This window comes from Astatotilapia calliptera, chromosome 1 (assembly GCF_964374335.1).
Source record: "Astatotilapia calliptera chromosome 1, fAstCal68.1, whole genome shotgun sequence".
NCBI lineage: Eukaryota > Metazoa > Chordata > Actinopteri > Cichliformes > Cichlidae > Astatotilapia > Astatotilapia calliptera.
The window spans coordinates 32,851,227-32,866,557 of NC_137422.1; the positions used below are offsets into that span (position 1 = coordinate 32,851,227).

Genomic DNA, 15,331 nt, shown 5'->3' on the forward strand with positions numbered 1-15,331 from the left:
GTTTGGCTCTGCTGTGCTCAATCAGAGAGAAAGAGAGAGAGCGGGAGCGAGGGAGAGGGAGGTGGAGGTGAATGGTAACGTGACTGAATAGCCCGATGACCAATCAGATCCTCGATGGGCCGGGCTCCACATTTGTCCCACTGCCGCACGGGCCCTCAAAGTTTGTTTATTCGCGGAACGCAGTGTGTGATGAAAACGTGTTAGTAAGTAACCCCTCTTTCTGCTAATAATAATCAAATCAAAGTGATTGGGACGTCGGATCTCACTCTGGACTTTTGGGAACGCGTAACGGTGCCATTTACGCACGGAACATGCTGGCGAGACGTTGCGTTTTACCGCACCGGGAGCTTCGCTTCAAACTCTTCAGAAAGTAGGTGTCGGTGTGCACACAACAAGAGCTGTATTACAGCGATCTTTACGCAAGAGTGGAGAACGGACTACCGAGTTGTAGTGAAATTAAAGTTGGTTGGAGATCGTGAAGGTTTGAGTTGCGAGCGTCCCGTCAATCCACATCAACAGGGGGAAAGGAAAAAAGAAAGAAAATAAACTGTGATGATTGCAAAAGACTGAAAGATACTGTCGCGGGCATGGACTCGAGACGCTGACATTCCCCTGTAGTAGTCAAGATAAGCCTTGACTTGGCTAACAGAAGGGGTTAAACCGTATCTAAAGGGAGTTTGGAAAACCCAGCCTTTCTTCCTCATACGGATCAACTCATTGGGTGGGAGCTGAGAGAGAGACAAGAGTCCCCAGCAAATCAGGAGCTAATTGATTAAAGAGACTTCATTTGAATAGGAGGGGGGCTGGCAAGGTGCCAATCGCCTTTCAAAGAAGCCCCCGTATGATTAATCGCAGAGCATTATTGATAATCATAACGGGGCACATGCGCGGTGGATGTTCTCGATTTACGTAATTTTTTAGAAGGTTTTGTAGTCATTTTTTTATTCTTTGCCTGCTGATGTGCCAGCCAGCATGTCGCGGAGGAAGCAAGCGAAGCCTCAACACTTCCAATCCGACCCTCATCTGCCTTTATCGGAGCACAATGGTGAGTCCAAGTAACCCAACGCTCCTTTTATGCAATCACCGTGAATTTTTCTTTCTTTTAAGCGATGTTTTTATTGTGTCCGCGGTCAACTCTCACTGTTAAGGAAGACTTTGAATTGGAGTTTATGCTGTTAGTTTTTTGTTGATTTCTTTACAAATTCAAGTGACTTCTTGATGAAAGTATGGTCGACTTTTAACAAAAGTTGATGCACCGATTTTCCACGAATTTCCCATTATTCAAGTACCAAGAACAATTTGGGGTAACTTGACATTTCTGCGCTGATTATTTTATTATCAGAGGTTAAAACTCAGTTCTAGGCGGTTAATAAGTGAAATATGAGAACACAGATATGGTGCGTTTTCTTTGGGTTTGAGCTCGGTGTGACTTAAAAGTTTCAAAAGTTTTTAATCTTAACTTTAGCGCGTTTTAAATAAATAAATAATCGCTCCGCTCGCACTCAGGCTTCCCTGCGTTCAGCGGTCGGCGTCTTGCCTCGACATCGACCACCCTGTCGCCCCTGTCGGGACTCCCAACTTTTCTTTGGTCCCGGACCGACAAATACCGTATTCCGTGTGCTTCAACAAACTCGTACAGATATCTCCTTCTTTTATGAAAATATATCAACAGTCTACGCCATGGCTTGTTACTCTTTTTTTTTTAAGTAAGATGAAAGGAGGACAGAGTGCGCCGGAGAACGTTAATGAACAAACATCTTTCCCAGTTCCTCCTGTGACGGTCTCTTTAGTTTACCCGTCTTTAGGCAATTTTTTTTCTTATAAAAAAGAAGAAGAAGAAGAAAACAAATATTTGGGAAACTGAAGTTTTGTCTCGGCCATTCTGTCTCCACAAATACACAACCGATTCGTCCAAAAGATAGTTTCATGTCGATATAGATAAACCGATTTCCTAATTTTAACTTGCGGACTTGTAGCCAATGCGACCATCTTACACCTTTGAAAAAACTGCAGTAAGAATGCTTTGTTAGAAATGTGGTGCCTAAAATGTGAAATGAGTTTGTACAAAGTGGCTTTCAGGACTTTGCATGAGCTCTCAGAGTTTCAGAGGCCAACATAAGCCAGTAAAGTTATAATTAATTGCAAGCTGCTTTGTTTTTGTAGAAAAGGGGAATACTCGAGCCAAACAAGACACTAATAAAACTGCGTTTCAGATCACTGTAGAATAGTTATAAATAAAGCTTTCATTTCGCTACAGGACGTTGCAGCGTGTATTTTTGTTGACCGACTTTTCAGTCATGCGTTCATTAGGAGGAAAAAAATATCCATTAATATTTTAAGTAATTTCATAAATGTTCATAAATGGAAAGAAGCCCCGACTTTGTTATTCGGCGCAGTGTGATCGAATTTTGCCGCACAAAATTTATACTTTCTGCAATTTAAAAATAAATACATCTTTTGATTTAAATTTTTAGAAAAATGGCCTACAGATTTCATGCGAGGAAATAAAAAAAATCTGTGCAGCACACTGTGTTTAGCACAACCTGAAAAGCATGTGCATTTCAAATAAATATTTAAAATAAATATTCCTTTCGGGAGAAAGTCACGCATTGAAACGCTGTTTCACGTGATTTTAGGAACTTGATGATTAATGCAAAACCTTGTCTATCCCTGAGTGCTGTTTCTTTCCCCTAAATTTCCTTTAAATCTAATAAAGGGGAGTGAGGGAAAGTCACTTGTTTCAACAACCCATCTGCAGAATGCAAAAATTCCTAATTATGTCTAGGCCATATGCTAAAATAGTTGCAAGTGTCTTGTGTATGTAATTATAAGAGTATGACCATGTTGTCTTTAAGTTTGGGATTATTTAGCTGAAGCAGTGCTCATTATAAATGAGTTGTGTGTCTTTCTAGAGTGTTCTGGTAGCAGAAAGGGAAACAGAAAGTCATTGTATTTGTAGCTGAATATCAGTGATGCTCAGGGCTGTAGTTACTGGGAGGTCGGAGTGAGAGCCACAGAGGGTGGGATGTTGAGCTGTTTTAACCTTTGCCAGCGTCCCTCTGTTTGGAGGTGATCAGAGTTCAGGGCTCACTGTGTTCCTCTCTGCCTTGCCATTGACCCTGCTGATGAGAGCTGCAGGCAGCCCAGCAAGGCCTCAGCTTTTTTATTTAAGAGTGTGTTTGACTGTGGGGCCTTATCAATGTTGTGACCATCCCCTTATGCCCTATCAGAGTGGCCCCCCTAGAGGAGAGATTGGCAGGGCAGCCCCCTTTTGCGCTGTTTCTCCCTGCAAACACAGAGTGCCTCGCTTGTCATTTTGCCATTGTTTATGTGGTGTGAGTTTAGGTGTAGCCTGAAGGACTTGCTTTGCCTTTTTCCCTCCCCTTAAGCTTTAACCATGTCACCGGGGCAGAGCTTCTGAGATTTGAATCTTGTCCTGGACCACGGCAGCTTTAGTGGAACCCCATCTAGTGTTCAGTGGGATGAGTCCTGAGGGCTGGAGAAGATGTGAGCAGAAACCCTCCTGAAGTTACAAGTGTCAAGACGCTCACAGAGGCCCCCTGCGAAAAAATAATGTAGGATCTCTCAAAGCTCTCCAACTTTTTTGACTAATCCTTACTTTCTTGTCTCTCATATTCAGATTTTTGGTCAATCTCTTTGAGGCTCCGTCCTCTTGCTGTCTGCCTTAACGCCCTTTAGCTCTGCTCACTACTTACATTGTGCTATTGATAGACATTCTATCGAAGTTTACAGTCTTTCTTCATACCAGCTTGACTTTATCTTAATTGTAATTTGAAGTTAATCCTTGCTATTTTAGGAATTAAGCCTAATGCTAGCATCTGCGCTGTTTGCTCCTAGTCTTATGTGGACAGTGGATTTGTAGTGATGCATTAATTCAGTTTTGATCCTTTTTCGGTCATCAAGTAAAGACATATTTTGGCAGTGTAAAAAGTCATATGCAGTTGGTGGTGAAATGATTCTTACACTGTACAGCCGTAAAGGCATTTTTACCATTGGCTTTCCTTAAACTTGTGATAGAGTTCGGAAGACGACAATGTCCCTTGCTGCATTGCAATTTGATGACGAGTCTTAGCAGTTCCTTAGTTAGAGTATAGAAATGTACATTTTGGGGGGAAGCTCATCTGTCTTTGCTGTCTTTTTTAGTGTAATTTTATATTCTAGCGATAGTTGTATTTTATCCATGCATTTGTTTTATTGTGGCATTTGTTTGATAAGTTTAAATAATTTGAAAGTGCACAATTTTTGAAAATGCACTGTACAGAAAATAATGTTTTAGTATTTGTTAGGATTTATTCAATTAAAGAAACACACTTATTATGTTTGTGAGTTAAATAGTGAATTAATTAAATTCCACTGTAGAGCTTTTTCTCTGCTGTGTGTAGATTTGCACACACAGACACACACACAGTGAAAACTCAGGTATTTTATTTTTTATGAATAACTCTGCATCTTCCAAAAGTCAGGCAAAAGTTTTTGTTTTTTCTATATTCTTCTATTTTCATCCTGCTCATTTTCATATGATTTGATTTTCTTCACACTAATTTGTGTACAGTGAACCTTGAGAAAAGAGAAAAGGTGTTTATTTAATCCTCACATTTCTCACACTATGAATCAAACACATTTTTTCAAAATTAACGCTTGGGGTGTAGGTAGACGGGTGGGTGGAATTGGGGGGGGGGGGGGGGGGATTTAACATGAAAAGTTATCATTAAAGTTGTCTTCCCTGTTTGCATGGTTTGGTGGTGTGAGGGCCGGGGTTTACTGTCATGGCAACTTTGCGTTATCTGATGTCTCTGAGCGGAGAAACATTGAGGGAGATAATCCCTGAATTAAACAGGATCTGCTTTGAGTCGACTGAGATGAGCAGGGCCAGGCTGTGCCGACGATCCCCGCCGCTCCCATGCTGTGTGAACAATGGGAAGGCATCCTGTCTCTCTGTGGGGCAGGGCTGCACTTCTCTGGGTTTCATTTGCAAATGAATTCTTGGCCCTGATGAAAGTGTTGAGGGGCCAGAGGCACAATGAAAGGGATTCATAGAGAAATGCAATTTGTAAATCAACTTGTATGCTAAATAGCGAGATTTTAGTGTGACAAAGAGGGAAATGAATAAGGAAAGTCTGGAGCACAGCAGTGGCTCTGGGGGCAGGGTGTCGTCTTGCCTTTTCATTCCCTGACTCGTCCTGTTTATTAAAATGGAAAATTTCAAAACCTATTTCAGTGCGCATTTGGAATGTGGTCGTTACTTTAGAATTTTTGTCTAAGTAACAAGAGAAGTTTCTGTTATGCTTGTTCTATGAACTGGTGTGTCTGCCTTCTTAGTTTTGGCATGTTTGTGATGCATGCGTTCTCATATGCCACACTGCTCTTTAGCGTTGACCAAGTATTTATTTATTTATTTAATCCCTTTCAGGCATTTTTTTTTCCTTAAATGAATTCACCGATAACTGTCCTTTCTTGGATTTAACTTTTGGGTTTATTGGACAATACTTAAACAAAAGTCTTAAGAATAATAAATATTTTTATTCTTGTAATAGATGGCAGATTTGTTTCATGTTTTTTGGTTATCAACTGAGTAACTGTTTACCTTAAACTTCTTTCTTGAATTTCTTCCTCTTTGTTTTTGCTTTCTTGTGTATATGCAGTAGATGTGGTGCCACAGGCTCTGTTGTTCTTGTCTCACTGTGATTGCAGGCTGAGTGGATACAAATTAGTTTAGTGACATAGATAACCTGTCCAAGATGCCTGTAGTTGGCTGAAAATGAGCAAAGTTGACAGCAAATTGAAAGTCTAATAAGTCCTTCAAATGCTTGATTTGCACCGAGTGGACAAGTAGACTTTGAAGGGCATGGAATATAGGAAATCAATGCTTTTCTATGAAATTTCATTAAGACCCAATGATCCTGACTTCACTCTATTCTATATTTTGATGGATTATCTAGAGAAAATGATTACCTTTGGTTGGCCTGATGAAACCCAGATGTACATCTTCAAAGATCACTTTTAACCAATATTTGAGTAGTTCCCATTGATTTTGTATCCCCTCTTATCATGTTTCAGAGGCCACTACATTGAATAAGGTCTTTCCTCATTTCTGCCAGCTTACTGTTGCCTTTTAATCTTTTTTCGTGAACACATCAGAAGGATAGGTGTTAAAACTGATTAACTTAAGATTAACAACAATTGAATTCAAGAAGATAAATCTGCTTCTTCAGCTGCAAAACATTTCTAATCGCTAATCCTCTGTTTCCTCTTTTTCAGGGGACACAGAACTTTGCTCCGAGGACCCCCCCTGCAAGGAGTCAGACGCCCATGTCTGTAGCAGATGTTGTGCTGAGTTCTTTGAACTATCAGATCTTGAGGAACACCAGAAGAATTGCACTAAGAATCAGTTAGTTCTGATAGTGAATGAAAATCCTGCCTCCCCTGTCGGAACTTTCTCGCCTGGGTCTCCTCCTCATAATCCCGATGACCAGATGAATGACACAGCTAATAACACTGATCAAACAGAGGGCAGTGACCTTTTGGAGCCTAACACTCTTGAAAAAGACGAATCCATGGACGTGGACGTTTCCGGAATGAGCAGTGGTCACGAAGAGGACGGCAGTCATACAGAGAGCGGAAGCCCCATTAATACAGTCAGCAGCCATGCTGATAGAGGCACCTCTGGCCCCGCAGTAGGTACTTCAGCTATCTCTGCCTCACTACCTCAGCTCAGTAACCTAACTGAACTGGGGAACTTCTCCATGATCAACAGCAATGTCATAATTGAAAATCTGCAGAGCACCAAAGTGGCTGTGGCCCAATTCTCCCAAGAAGCCCGTTCGACTGGAGGACCAAGGGTGGCCGTGCCAGCACTAATGGAGCAGCTCTTAGCCCTGCAACAGCAACAGATCCACCAGCTTCAGCTTATTGAACAGATTCGCCATCAGATACTGCTACTAGCCTCCAAATCACCAGAAATACAGGTACCTCCAACTTCTGCTCCCGGCACAATGGGGCCAGCTGCCAGCCCCCTGACCACACTCAGCTCACATCTCTCTCAACAGCTGGCGGCAGCCGCAGGCCTAGCACAGAACCTGGCCAGCCAGTCGGCCAGTATTAGCAGCATAAAGCAGCTGGCTGCAGCAGCACAGCTACCTCAGTCCAACCCAAGCAGCAGTGAGACATCTCAGAGCATTACCACACTGGGGCCATCAACAATCAATCCCCAATCCTCTGACAAAAGGCCCACTCCTATGAGTAGCCTTCATTCTCAACTAAGCAGCTCCTCACTAGCAAAGTCATCGACGCCAGCATTTGGAATAGGTAGCTTGTTAAGCTCGGCCGTGAATCCCCTTCTACCTCAACCCCCACCTGGAAATCCCATGTTCTCCAGTTCTCTGTCCAGTGTTGGCACCACTGTAGAGGACCTCAACTCTTTAGCAGCTTTGGCCCAGCAGAGAAAAGACAAGCCGCCAAATGTCAGTTCATTTGAGCATAAGAGCAGCTCTGATGATGCTTTCTTCAAACATAAGTGCAGGTTTTGTGGCAAGGTGTTTGGGAGCGACAGTGCCTTGCAAATTCACCTGCGCTCACATACTGGTGAGAGACCCTACAAGTGTAATATCTGTGGCAACCGGTTCTCCACTCGTGGTAACCTGAAGGTGCATTTTCAGCGTCATAAAGAAAAATACCCTCATATCCAGATGAACCCTTACCCTGTTCCTGAGCATTTAGACAACATACCAACAAGCACTGGCATTCCATACGGCATGTCTATACCACCTGAGAAACCTGTGACCAGCTGGCTTGACAGTAAACCAGTTTTGCCTACTCTGACATCATCAGTCGGCATGCTGCTACCACCAACCATGCCAAGCCTGCCACATTTCATCAAAAAGGAAGATCATTCAATAGCCATAACTAGTCCTTCTGTTACTGCAAAGAGTGACTCAGGTGCCACTGAGCCTTCAGCTAAAAGTAATGATGGTGTATCTGAAGAGGGTGAAGGTGCAACACTGCCTACCTCAAATGGAAAAACTGACGAAGGCAGCAAGACTTTGGGTCTCATGACAAATGTGAGTTGTGCATCAGAAAGCATTGCAGAGTATACGACTTCTACCAGCCCACCCATGATGACCAACCCACTCATGCCCCTTATGTCTGATCAGTTCAAGGCTAAGTTCCCTTTTGTAGGCATTCTGGATCCTCTCCAGGGATCGGAGACATCCAAGTTACAACAACTTGTGGAGAACATTGATAGAAAGGTGAAAGACCCAAATGAATGTGTCATTTGCCACCGGGTGCTGAGCTGCCAAAGTGCACTGAAAATGCACTATCGCACTCACACTGGGGAACGGCCCTTCAAGTGTAAAATCTGTGGCAGGGCATTTACCACCAAGGGAAATCTTAAAACCCACTACAGTGTTCATAGGGCCATGCCTCCTCTTAGAGTTCAACACTCCTGTCCCATTTGTCAGAAGAAGTTCACGAATGCTGTCGTTCTACAGCAACATATCCGTATGCATATGGGTGGGCAGATCCCCAACACCCCTCTGCCAGAGAGTTATCCAGAGTCCATGGCTTCTGATACTGGCTCATTTGAAGAGAGAAACTTTGATGATCTTGACAACTTTTCTGATGACAACACTGAAGGAATGGAAGAGGGTCCAGACAGCAGTGTGCCAGATACACCCAGATCTGCTGATGCTTCCCATGACAGTCTATGTAACTCCCCAGCTCCCCCTGAAATGGCTACCCAGGAAGGGCAAGAGAGGAATGGCCAAGAATATAATAATGAAATGCAGGAACATAATGTGATCCAGATGAAGGCTATTGCAAATGGCTTAATTGAAGGTGACTGTCTCACCAATGACTCCTCATCTCTGGGAGGTGATGTTGAAAGCCAAAGCGCCGGGAGTCCAGCGGTGTCAGAATCTACCTCCTCCATGCAGGCGCCATCACCCACTAGCATGCAGCCACAACCACACAAATCCCCGAGCCTCGAAGAAAGGCACCAAAGGGCCTTATCTTCAGACCCCACCAGTATAAGCCTCTTGCACTCACATCCCTCCAACCTTGGAGCCCTGGACCTGACATCTGTCAGTTCACCAAAAGACCCTTTGGGCATGATTTTCCCCTTCCGTGAGCGTAGCACCATCAAGAATACATCCTGTGACATCTGTGGGAAGACCTTTGCTTGTCAGAGTGCCTTGGACATTCACTATCGAAGCCATACCAAAGAAAGACCATTTATTTGCACGGCATGTAACAGGGGTTTCTCCACCAAGGGCAATCTCAAGCAGCATATGCTAACACATCAAATGCGAGACTTGCCCTCACAGCTATTTGAGCCATCAAATACCAGCCTGTCCTCCAGCCCAACTCCTTCTCTTCTATCTGTCGGTTCTCTAAGCAAACCAGAAGTCAATGGTTTCCTTCATAACCTTCATCCGGAAAACAAGGAGGTACCCCCTGGCTTGGTCACATCATCTGCCTCAACATCCCCAGTGCTTTCCACTGCTCCACCACGCAGGACTCCCAAGCAACACTTCTGCCATACCTGCGCAAAGTGTTTCTCCTCCGCCAGTGCTCTGCAGATCCACGAGAGAACCCACACAGGGGAGAAACCCTTTGCCTGCAGCATCTGCGGCCGAGCTTTTACCACCAAAGGAAACCTCAAGGTAAATGTCGAAACACCCAGCAAACTATTGGCCTCCTAAAAGTATGTGCGTGAGAATGTTCATGAAAAACGAGTCTCAGGGTTACTATTTAATTTTATATGGCATGTCAGTGCATTAGGCATCAAGATGTGGTAATGTGGTATAATTAATGAAAGGAACTGCTCTTAGAGGGAAAAAAATGGAAAAGCTGAATCATGCATGTAATATAATTATTGGAGAGAAATTCCAGCATGTGATCAGCTAAGAATGATCCAGTGCACATAATTAATTATCAGGTATAATCACTGTGAGCTAAGTGAGTCTGTATTTTTCCATAACGGATTCTGTAAAAAATGTCACAGGCTTAAATCATCAAGAAAAAGATCTGCTTAGTGATCTTTAGGATTTTGGGGGATTATGTGGCCTTAATTTACAATTATGTTAGTTATTTTTGAATGTCTCAATCTCCAATTCCTAGTGGAGAAATAAGGGCATATGTTTTTTTCTTGTTTGTTTGGGTTTTTTTTTATTTCTAAAAGATTTAAGAATCAAGCTCAGGCTGTTGGATGATACTAGACATACAGCGATATCTCACAGTGGTATGGTTTATTTAAAAAAAGGCTCATAAACTTTGTGTAAACTATTGTATATGAGCCACATTAAAATACAATTATTTTTGGAGCAGTGTTTCAAAAATGTCCAAGCAGAATGTTGTCTTGTTCTTAGAAAGGGTATGGGCAGAGGTGAAATGTCACATGTAATACTGGCTGGGGCAATGAAACTGGACAGTGCAATTTTTGCTTCAGCCGTGCGGTCCCCTTGTGAGATGAGCAAATTAAAGTTCAGATTAAACAGCATGTATCAGTCTTGCCAAAAGATGTTTACACAGTGTTTGTACTTCTCATAGCATAGGCAGCTAACTGATCTGCTGCACTCAGGGTGTGAAGCTATTTTAATTCACACTCAAGCATTATTATTATTTTTTCCATTGCATCATCTCATGTGCAGCTCTTGTGGCCAAGTTTGTAAACATCACTAGTTTTCATCCCGCTCATTGCTCTGTCTCTCACCTCCTCTCTTTTGTTCTTCTCCCTCTCCGTCTGTGTAGGTTCACATGGGCACCCACATGTGGAACAGCGCTCCTGCCAGACGTGGCCGCAGGCTCTCCGTAGATGGCCCGATGGCCTTCCTTGGCACCAACCCAGTCAAGTTTCCCGAGATCTTCCAGAAGGACATGGCATCAAGGGCAAGCAACGGAGACCCGACCAGTTTCTGGAATCAGTATGCTGCGGCCTTCTCCAATGGTCTCGCAATGAAGACAAATGAAATCTCTGTCATCCAGAACGGAGGCATCCCACCCATGTCAGGTGGTGTCGGAAATGGGGGCAGCTCTCCCATAGGTGGCCTGACAGGCAGCCTTGATAAGCTACACAACACGGAGCCCAATGCTGCTCTGGCTGGTCTGGAGAAAATGGCCAACACAGAGAATGGGGCCCACTTCCGGTTCACACGCTTCATGGAGGACAATAAAGAAATTGCCACCAATTAATATATGTCCTCAACTGGGCACAGACACATAAAGATGCCTAAAGGCATACTGTACACATATGTAGACACAGACAGAGGAAGAGAACAAGACAGGGATAAAATCAGCTGAACTGCTTTGCTCGCCATTGAATCTTTACGAACATGAGTGTGAAGACAAGTTGCTTTTTTTGTACAATGTACATGTTATAGTTTTAAGGAGCTTATTTATTAGTGATTATAACCTTGCTTGAAACCAAGTGGAAGCATTAACAATTAGGTTTTGTTTATTTTAAAGCCACAATGGGTGCTTTAAAAATGTGCTTTTGAAACTTAGAATATCTGGTTAGATAACCTTACCTTGGCATTAAGTTATTTTCTGTCTGTAGTAGCTATAATTGAACTGTCTATGTTCATGTGATGCATTAGCCCTGTAATAAGCGAACAGACTTGCTGTAAATAATGTACACTGATCTTCTGTAGATGGTCTAACATCTGTGTGTTCATGAATCCCCCCCACCCCGCCTCATCAAGACAAAACAATGAAATTCAGGCAAGGGACTAAATGATGTTGTAGTTCCTTTCTTTCCGATTATTATTTACCTTTATCTTATTTAATGAAGACAAAACATTGAAGTTTGCTACATTTCAAGGGTTTATTTAGTGTTAATTTGTTTTCTCGTTACAGTCTCTGTATTGTACTTTCTACTTTTTTTGTTTACTTCCATTTTTTTTCTTCTATCTTCTGTTGCTCATATTTTATTGTTGTTGAGAGCAAGACGGTTACAAATAGAGGAACATTCAGTCTGGCCTGTTTCCTGGATTTTGGAACTGAGACAGCTAATCAAATTGGAAGGATCACTTTTAGTATCTGAGCTGGATTTCCACATTGCTGCTATGTCCCAGCATCCTCACTGACATCAAGTGCAAAGTTATGTGTTGAAGCTTCTGTAAATATGTTCAGATGTGGAAATACAAGCTCCCTTGCAAGAAAATGTACATAAAGCTCTCACAAGAAGTCCATCACGGCCAGGGGACAAAATGATAGTGTTTTTATAAGTATAAATATATATCGGGTTTGACAACCTTCGGACTGTTACATGCACTTTCTTGGAAAGTTGGAAGATCTTTATGGGTCCAGTTTCTCTACACTTTAATACCTACTAACAACTAAGATACTGTAATTCTTTACTCTAATAATCAAATACATCAGTTTTCCAAAAGAAACATTGTGTGTTTGTGTGCTTTTATTTCCTCATTTTAAAAATACCGTCTCTTTACATTTACTAACAACTATACATAAGAAAAAAAGCAGAAATAAAAAATAAATTAAATAAGCAACTTTTGTTTCTTTTAAAGAATTTGTGTTCACGTGCAGCCTCCACACTTCCGTGCACAAACTACAGAAACGGAGGCTTGGGTGCTGATGGTGTGAGTTTTCCTGCTCTTTAATTTAAAATGAACACTGTTTGAACATCGTAGTTTCTATAGCTAGTTCTCCAGATCTCCAATTAATGACTGTTCCACAGAATCGGATAAATTCAAAGCGTATCCGTGGAAAGGAAAAGGCCCCCTTCTGCAATTTATTTACAAAGGGTTTAAAAGAAAGAAAGAAAGAAAGAAAGAAAGAAAGAAAGAAAGAAGCGCGTCGCAGCGGGTAAAAGGATGGTGTGTCCGGAGCAGATAGTTAAGCAGGAGGTGTCCGATGCGCAGTTGGCGTTATTTTTCTTCTTCGTCGTCTTCAGTTGAAAATAGAACTTGTATTAAGAAAGCGACGAGCTAGTTAGTGCTTTCCAAAGAAGGTTGTCAAGACGATCGCTCGGTTATCCGGATACAGTTGACGACTTTAAAGGCGTTTGCGTTGCATTTTTTATTCAAAGTGAAAAATGTTCCCCTTTTGTATTTCGACAGCTGCATTTAATTTAACACATCGTTGCACATCCTGCAATGCAGGATCTGTTAATTTCTGTCCAGCATCCTCGGCGCGCTCCCCTCCTCTTTACAAAGCCGAAATCCCCAATATTTACGTTTTAGATTTCGAGACGTTGAAGCTAAATGATCCTTACCCACAGTGCCTGTTTTCTTTTTAACAGTCACATCTGTTCCCCTGAGCTCTGTTTGTGCAGTAAATCGGCTTCCTGAGAGATTCCTTCAAAGAACAAAAAGAAAAATAAAACATTCCCACATTCTTGCTTAATTATGACAAATTCTTCGTTTGCATGTACTATTTTAAATATGGTGTATTTCTACTTAGGAAAATTATTATTATCATTATTATTATTATTACATTCTAAATGATAATCTAATTGATTTCATAAAAAAAATAATTTCCAAATGATAACATTAATAATACTAAACTATGTGCTGCAAAATTAAATCATAAAATTATAAATATTTGAATAATAAAATAATGGAAACACAATAAATAAATAAAAAAAGGCCTGATGAGTCATTTGGCTTATTTTTCATGCAGACTGCTCACAGCTGGGGAGCACAAATATACAGGAGTAAATACATGTTTTATCTCTGTGTGAGTCATCCCACCACTAAGCATGGACTGTGCTCTTGGTTCCCAGCTCCTTGCTTAAGTATCGATTGAGCTGTGCAGTATTACAGAAACACTTGAATCTCAGGTGGCAGGAATGAGTACAATTGATCTCTTCCACTGTGGCTCCCAGCAGTGGCTTTTTGCTCCACAACACACCGCACCACAGGGAGAGCCAGGCGAACACACTGAAACACAATCGCTAAAGACTAAGATGGGCTGTCCCAGTCTGCCCTGCTCACTGTCACAATTTACTGTGAGTCTAGTCAACTGCTCTGCCGCTACATTGAGACTTTGCTTTCAGGCTACTGAGAACATATACACAATATTATGCTGTAAACACATATTCTACAGCTAGACACAAAGTCATGTACACACACATTTGGGTTTATTTTACATCTAATGTTTGTTTTTGTTTTTATTTTAGTTTCATGGTTATTTTTCTTTTTCCTTATTCAAGCTAAATGGCTTGATGACTTTTTGCTGCAGAGTCTGGCAAGGATGGGAACCATCAGGAAAGAAACATTACTCTCTTTAGCTGTAAGCCACTCCTGTCCACTTACTGTACACTTGAAAGTTCATTATAGGGTTGGCTTAAGTAAAGGCTGTGTGCACAGCTGTCACACTGCAAAAATAAACTCACTTGTTTTCTGGTTGTGTCAGAAATCTTTTCATGCACACTTGTGTATATTTAACAGAGTTGTCATTATGGAAATTATATTTTTACCTGGAAAACATCTTTATTTCATAATACATAAATGTGGATAAAACAGGAAAACATGAAGAGAAAAGAATGACCTCCATGGCTGATGGCAAGTTTTTGTGCATCATCTGATGTATGTGTTCATTGTAAAATGAGAGGTCAGAAAAAATATATATTTTTGACTCTTAATTTGTGGTTGGACTGAAATCTGTTTAATAGCTGTTGTTTCTCTTTCCTGTACCCTCAACCGCCCTTCAGTGTGTAGGTCAGGCTAAGTTGAAGCTGCACATAGGCGATCTTAGGAAGCTGGAGTCCCCACCCGCCCACACCCACTTCCGCTTTGTGTTGTCAGCCCTGCTGAGTCGATACAAACCGTAGCCTGGGGCCCAGCCTGGACTCCCCACTGAGGTTCTGGCCTACGTGAGATCAAAGACCCACTGAGAACAATAGTAAGGCAGCCGCGGTTCACTCTCCCCGGATGCACCTCCACACCTGTCCATGCTGTCACTCAGGTGACTGACCTGCTCAGAGGCCTACTGTCTATAACAACATACCCCTATGTTCACCTACAAATATTGATGTAGAAATAAAAAAAAAAGCAAATCTAAATCATTAATAAGTAATACGCCACTGACTGTTTAATGTGCTTCTGTTTGTCTCCCTAATTTCCCAAAAGGGTGTTTTTTCTGTTTCCTGGTATGTTTGTAAATGTCTAATTTGTGTTGTCATTTCCCTCAAGCCATTCCAGGCTGTTTTTATCTTCCTGTGGTTCTCATCATACTTCCTGTGGAAAGTGGAGGCTGTCTGCAGCATGTGCACAGCTGTTTGGAACACCTCCATATTGAAGGTACAAACATGGAGCACAACTTTTTAGCTCTGGGTTTTCCATTCTGCCAC

The 15,331-nt window shown here is 42.0% G+C and overlaps 1 protein-coding gene across 2 annotated transcripts; it reads left to right on the forward strand.

Annotated features, from left to right (window-relative positions):
* The first annotated feature begins 162 nt into the window (after positions 1–162).
* sall1a (spalt-like transcription factor 1a) lies at positions 163–12,413 on the forward strand. Of its 2 annotated transcripts, XM_080299967.1 has the most exons (4): positions 910–1,045; positions 3,390–3,575; positions 6,280–9,683; positions 10,771–12,413. In XM_080299967.1, the coding sequence occupies exons 3-4, from the start codon at positions 6,495–6,497 to the stop codon at positions 11,209–11,211; spliced, it is 3,630 nt and encodes a 1,209-aa protein (XP_080156093.1). In that variant the 5' UTR covers positions 910–1,045; positions 3,390–3,575; positions 6,280–6,494; the 3' UTR covers positions 11,212–12,413. The 2 variants fall into 2 exon arrangements, with proteins under 2 accessions (XP_026029583.2, XP_080156093.1); XM_026173798.2 differs by lacking the exon at positions 3,390–3,575 and having other exon boundaries at positions 163–1,045.
* The last annotated feature ends 2,918 nt before the right edge of the window (positions 12,414–15,331 follow it).

Excerpts from the sequence above, each read along its gene's own strand:
- sall1a (XM_026173798.2), top strand. The coding sequence starts at position 973 with ATGTCGCGGAGGAAGCAAGCGAAGCCTCAACACTTCCAATCCGACCCT. Across the intron at positions 1,046-6,279 it reads GCCTTTATCGGAGCACAATG|GGGACACAGAACTTTGCTCC; the intron begins GTGAGTCCAAGT and ends CCTCTTTTTCAG. Across the intron at positions 9,684-10,770 it reads CCACCAAAGGAAACCTCAAG|GTTCACATGGGCACCCACAT; the intron begins GTAAATGTCGAA and ends CCGTCTGTGTAG.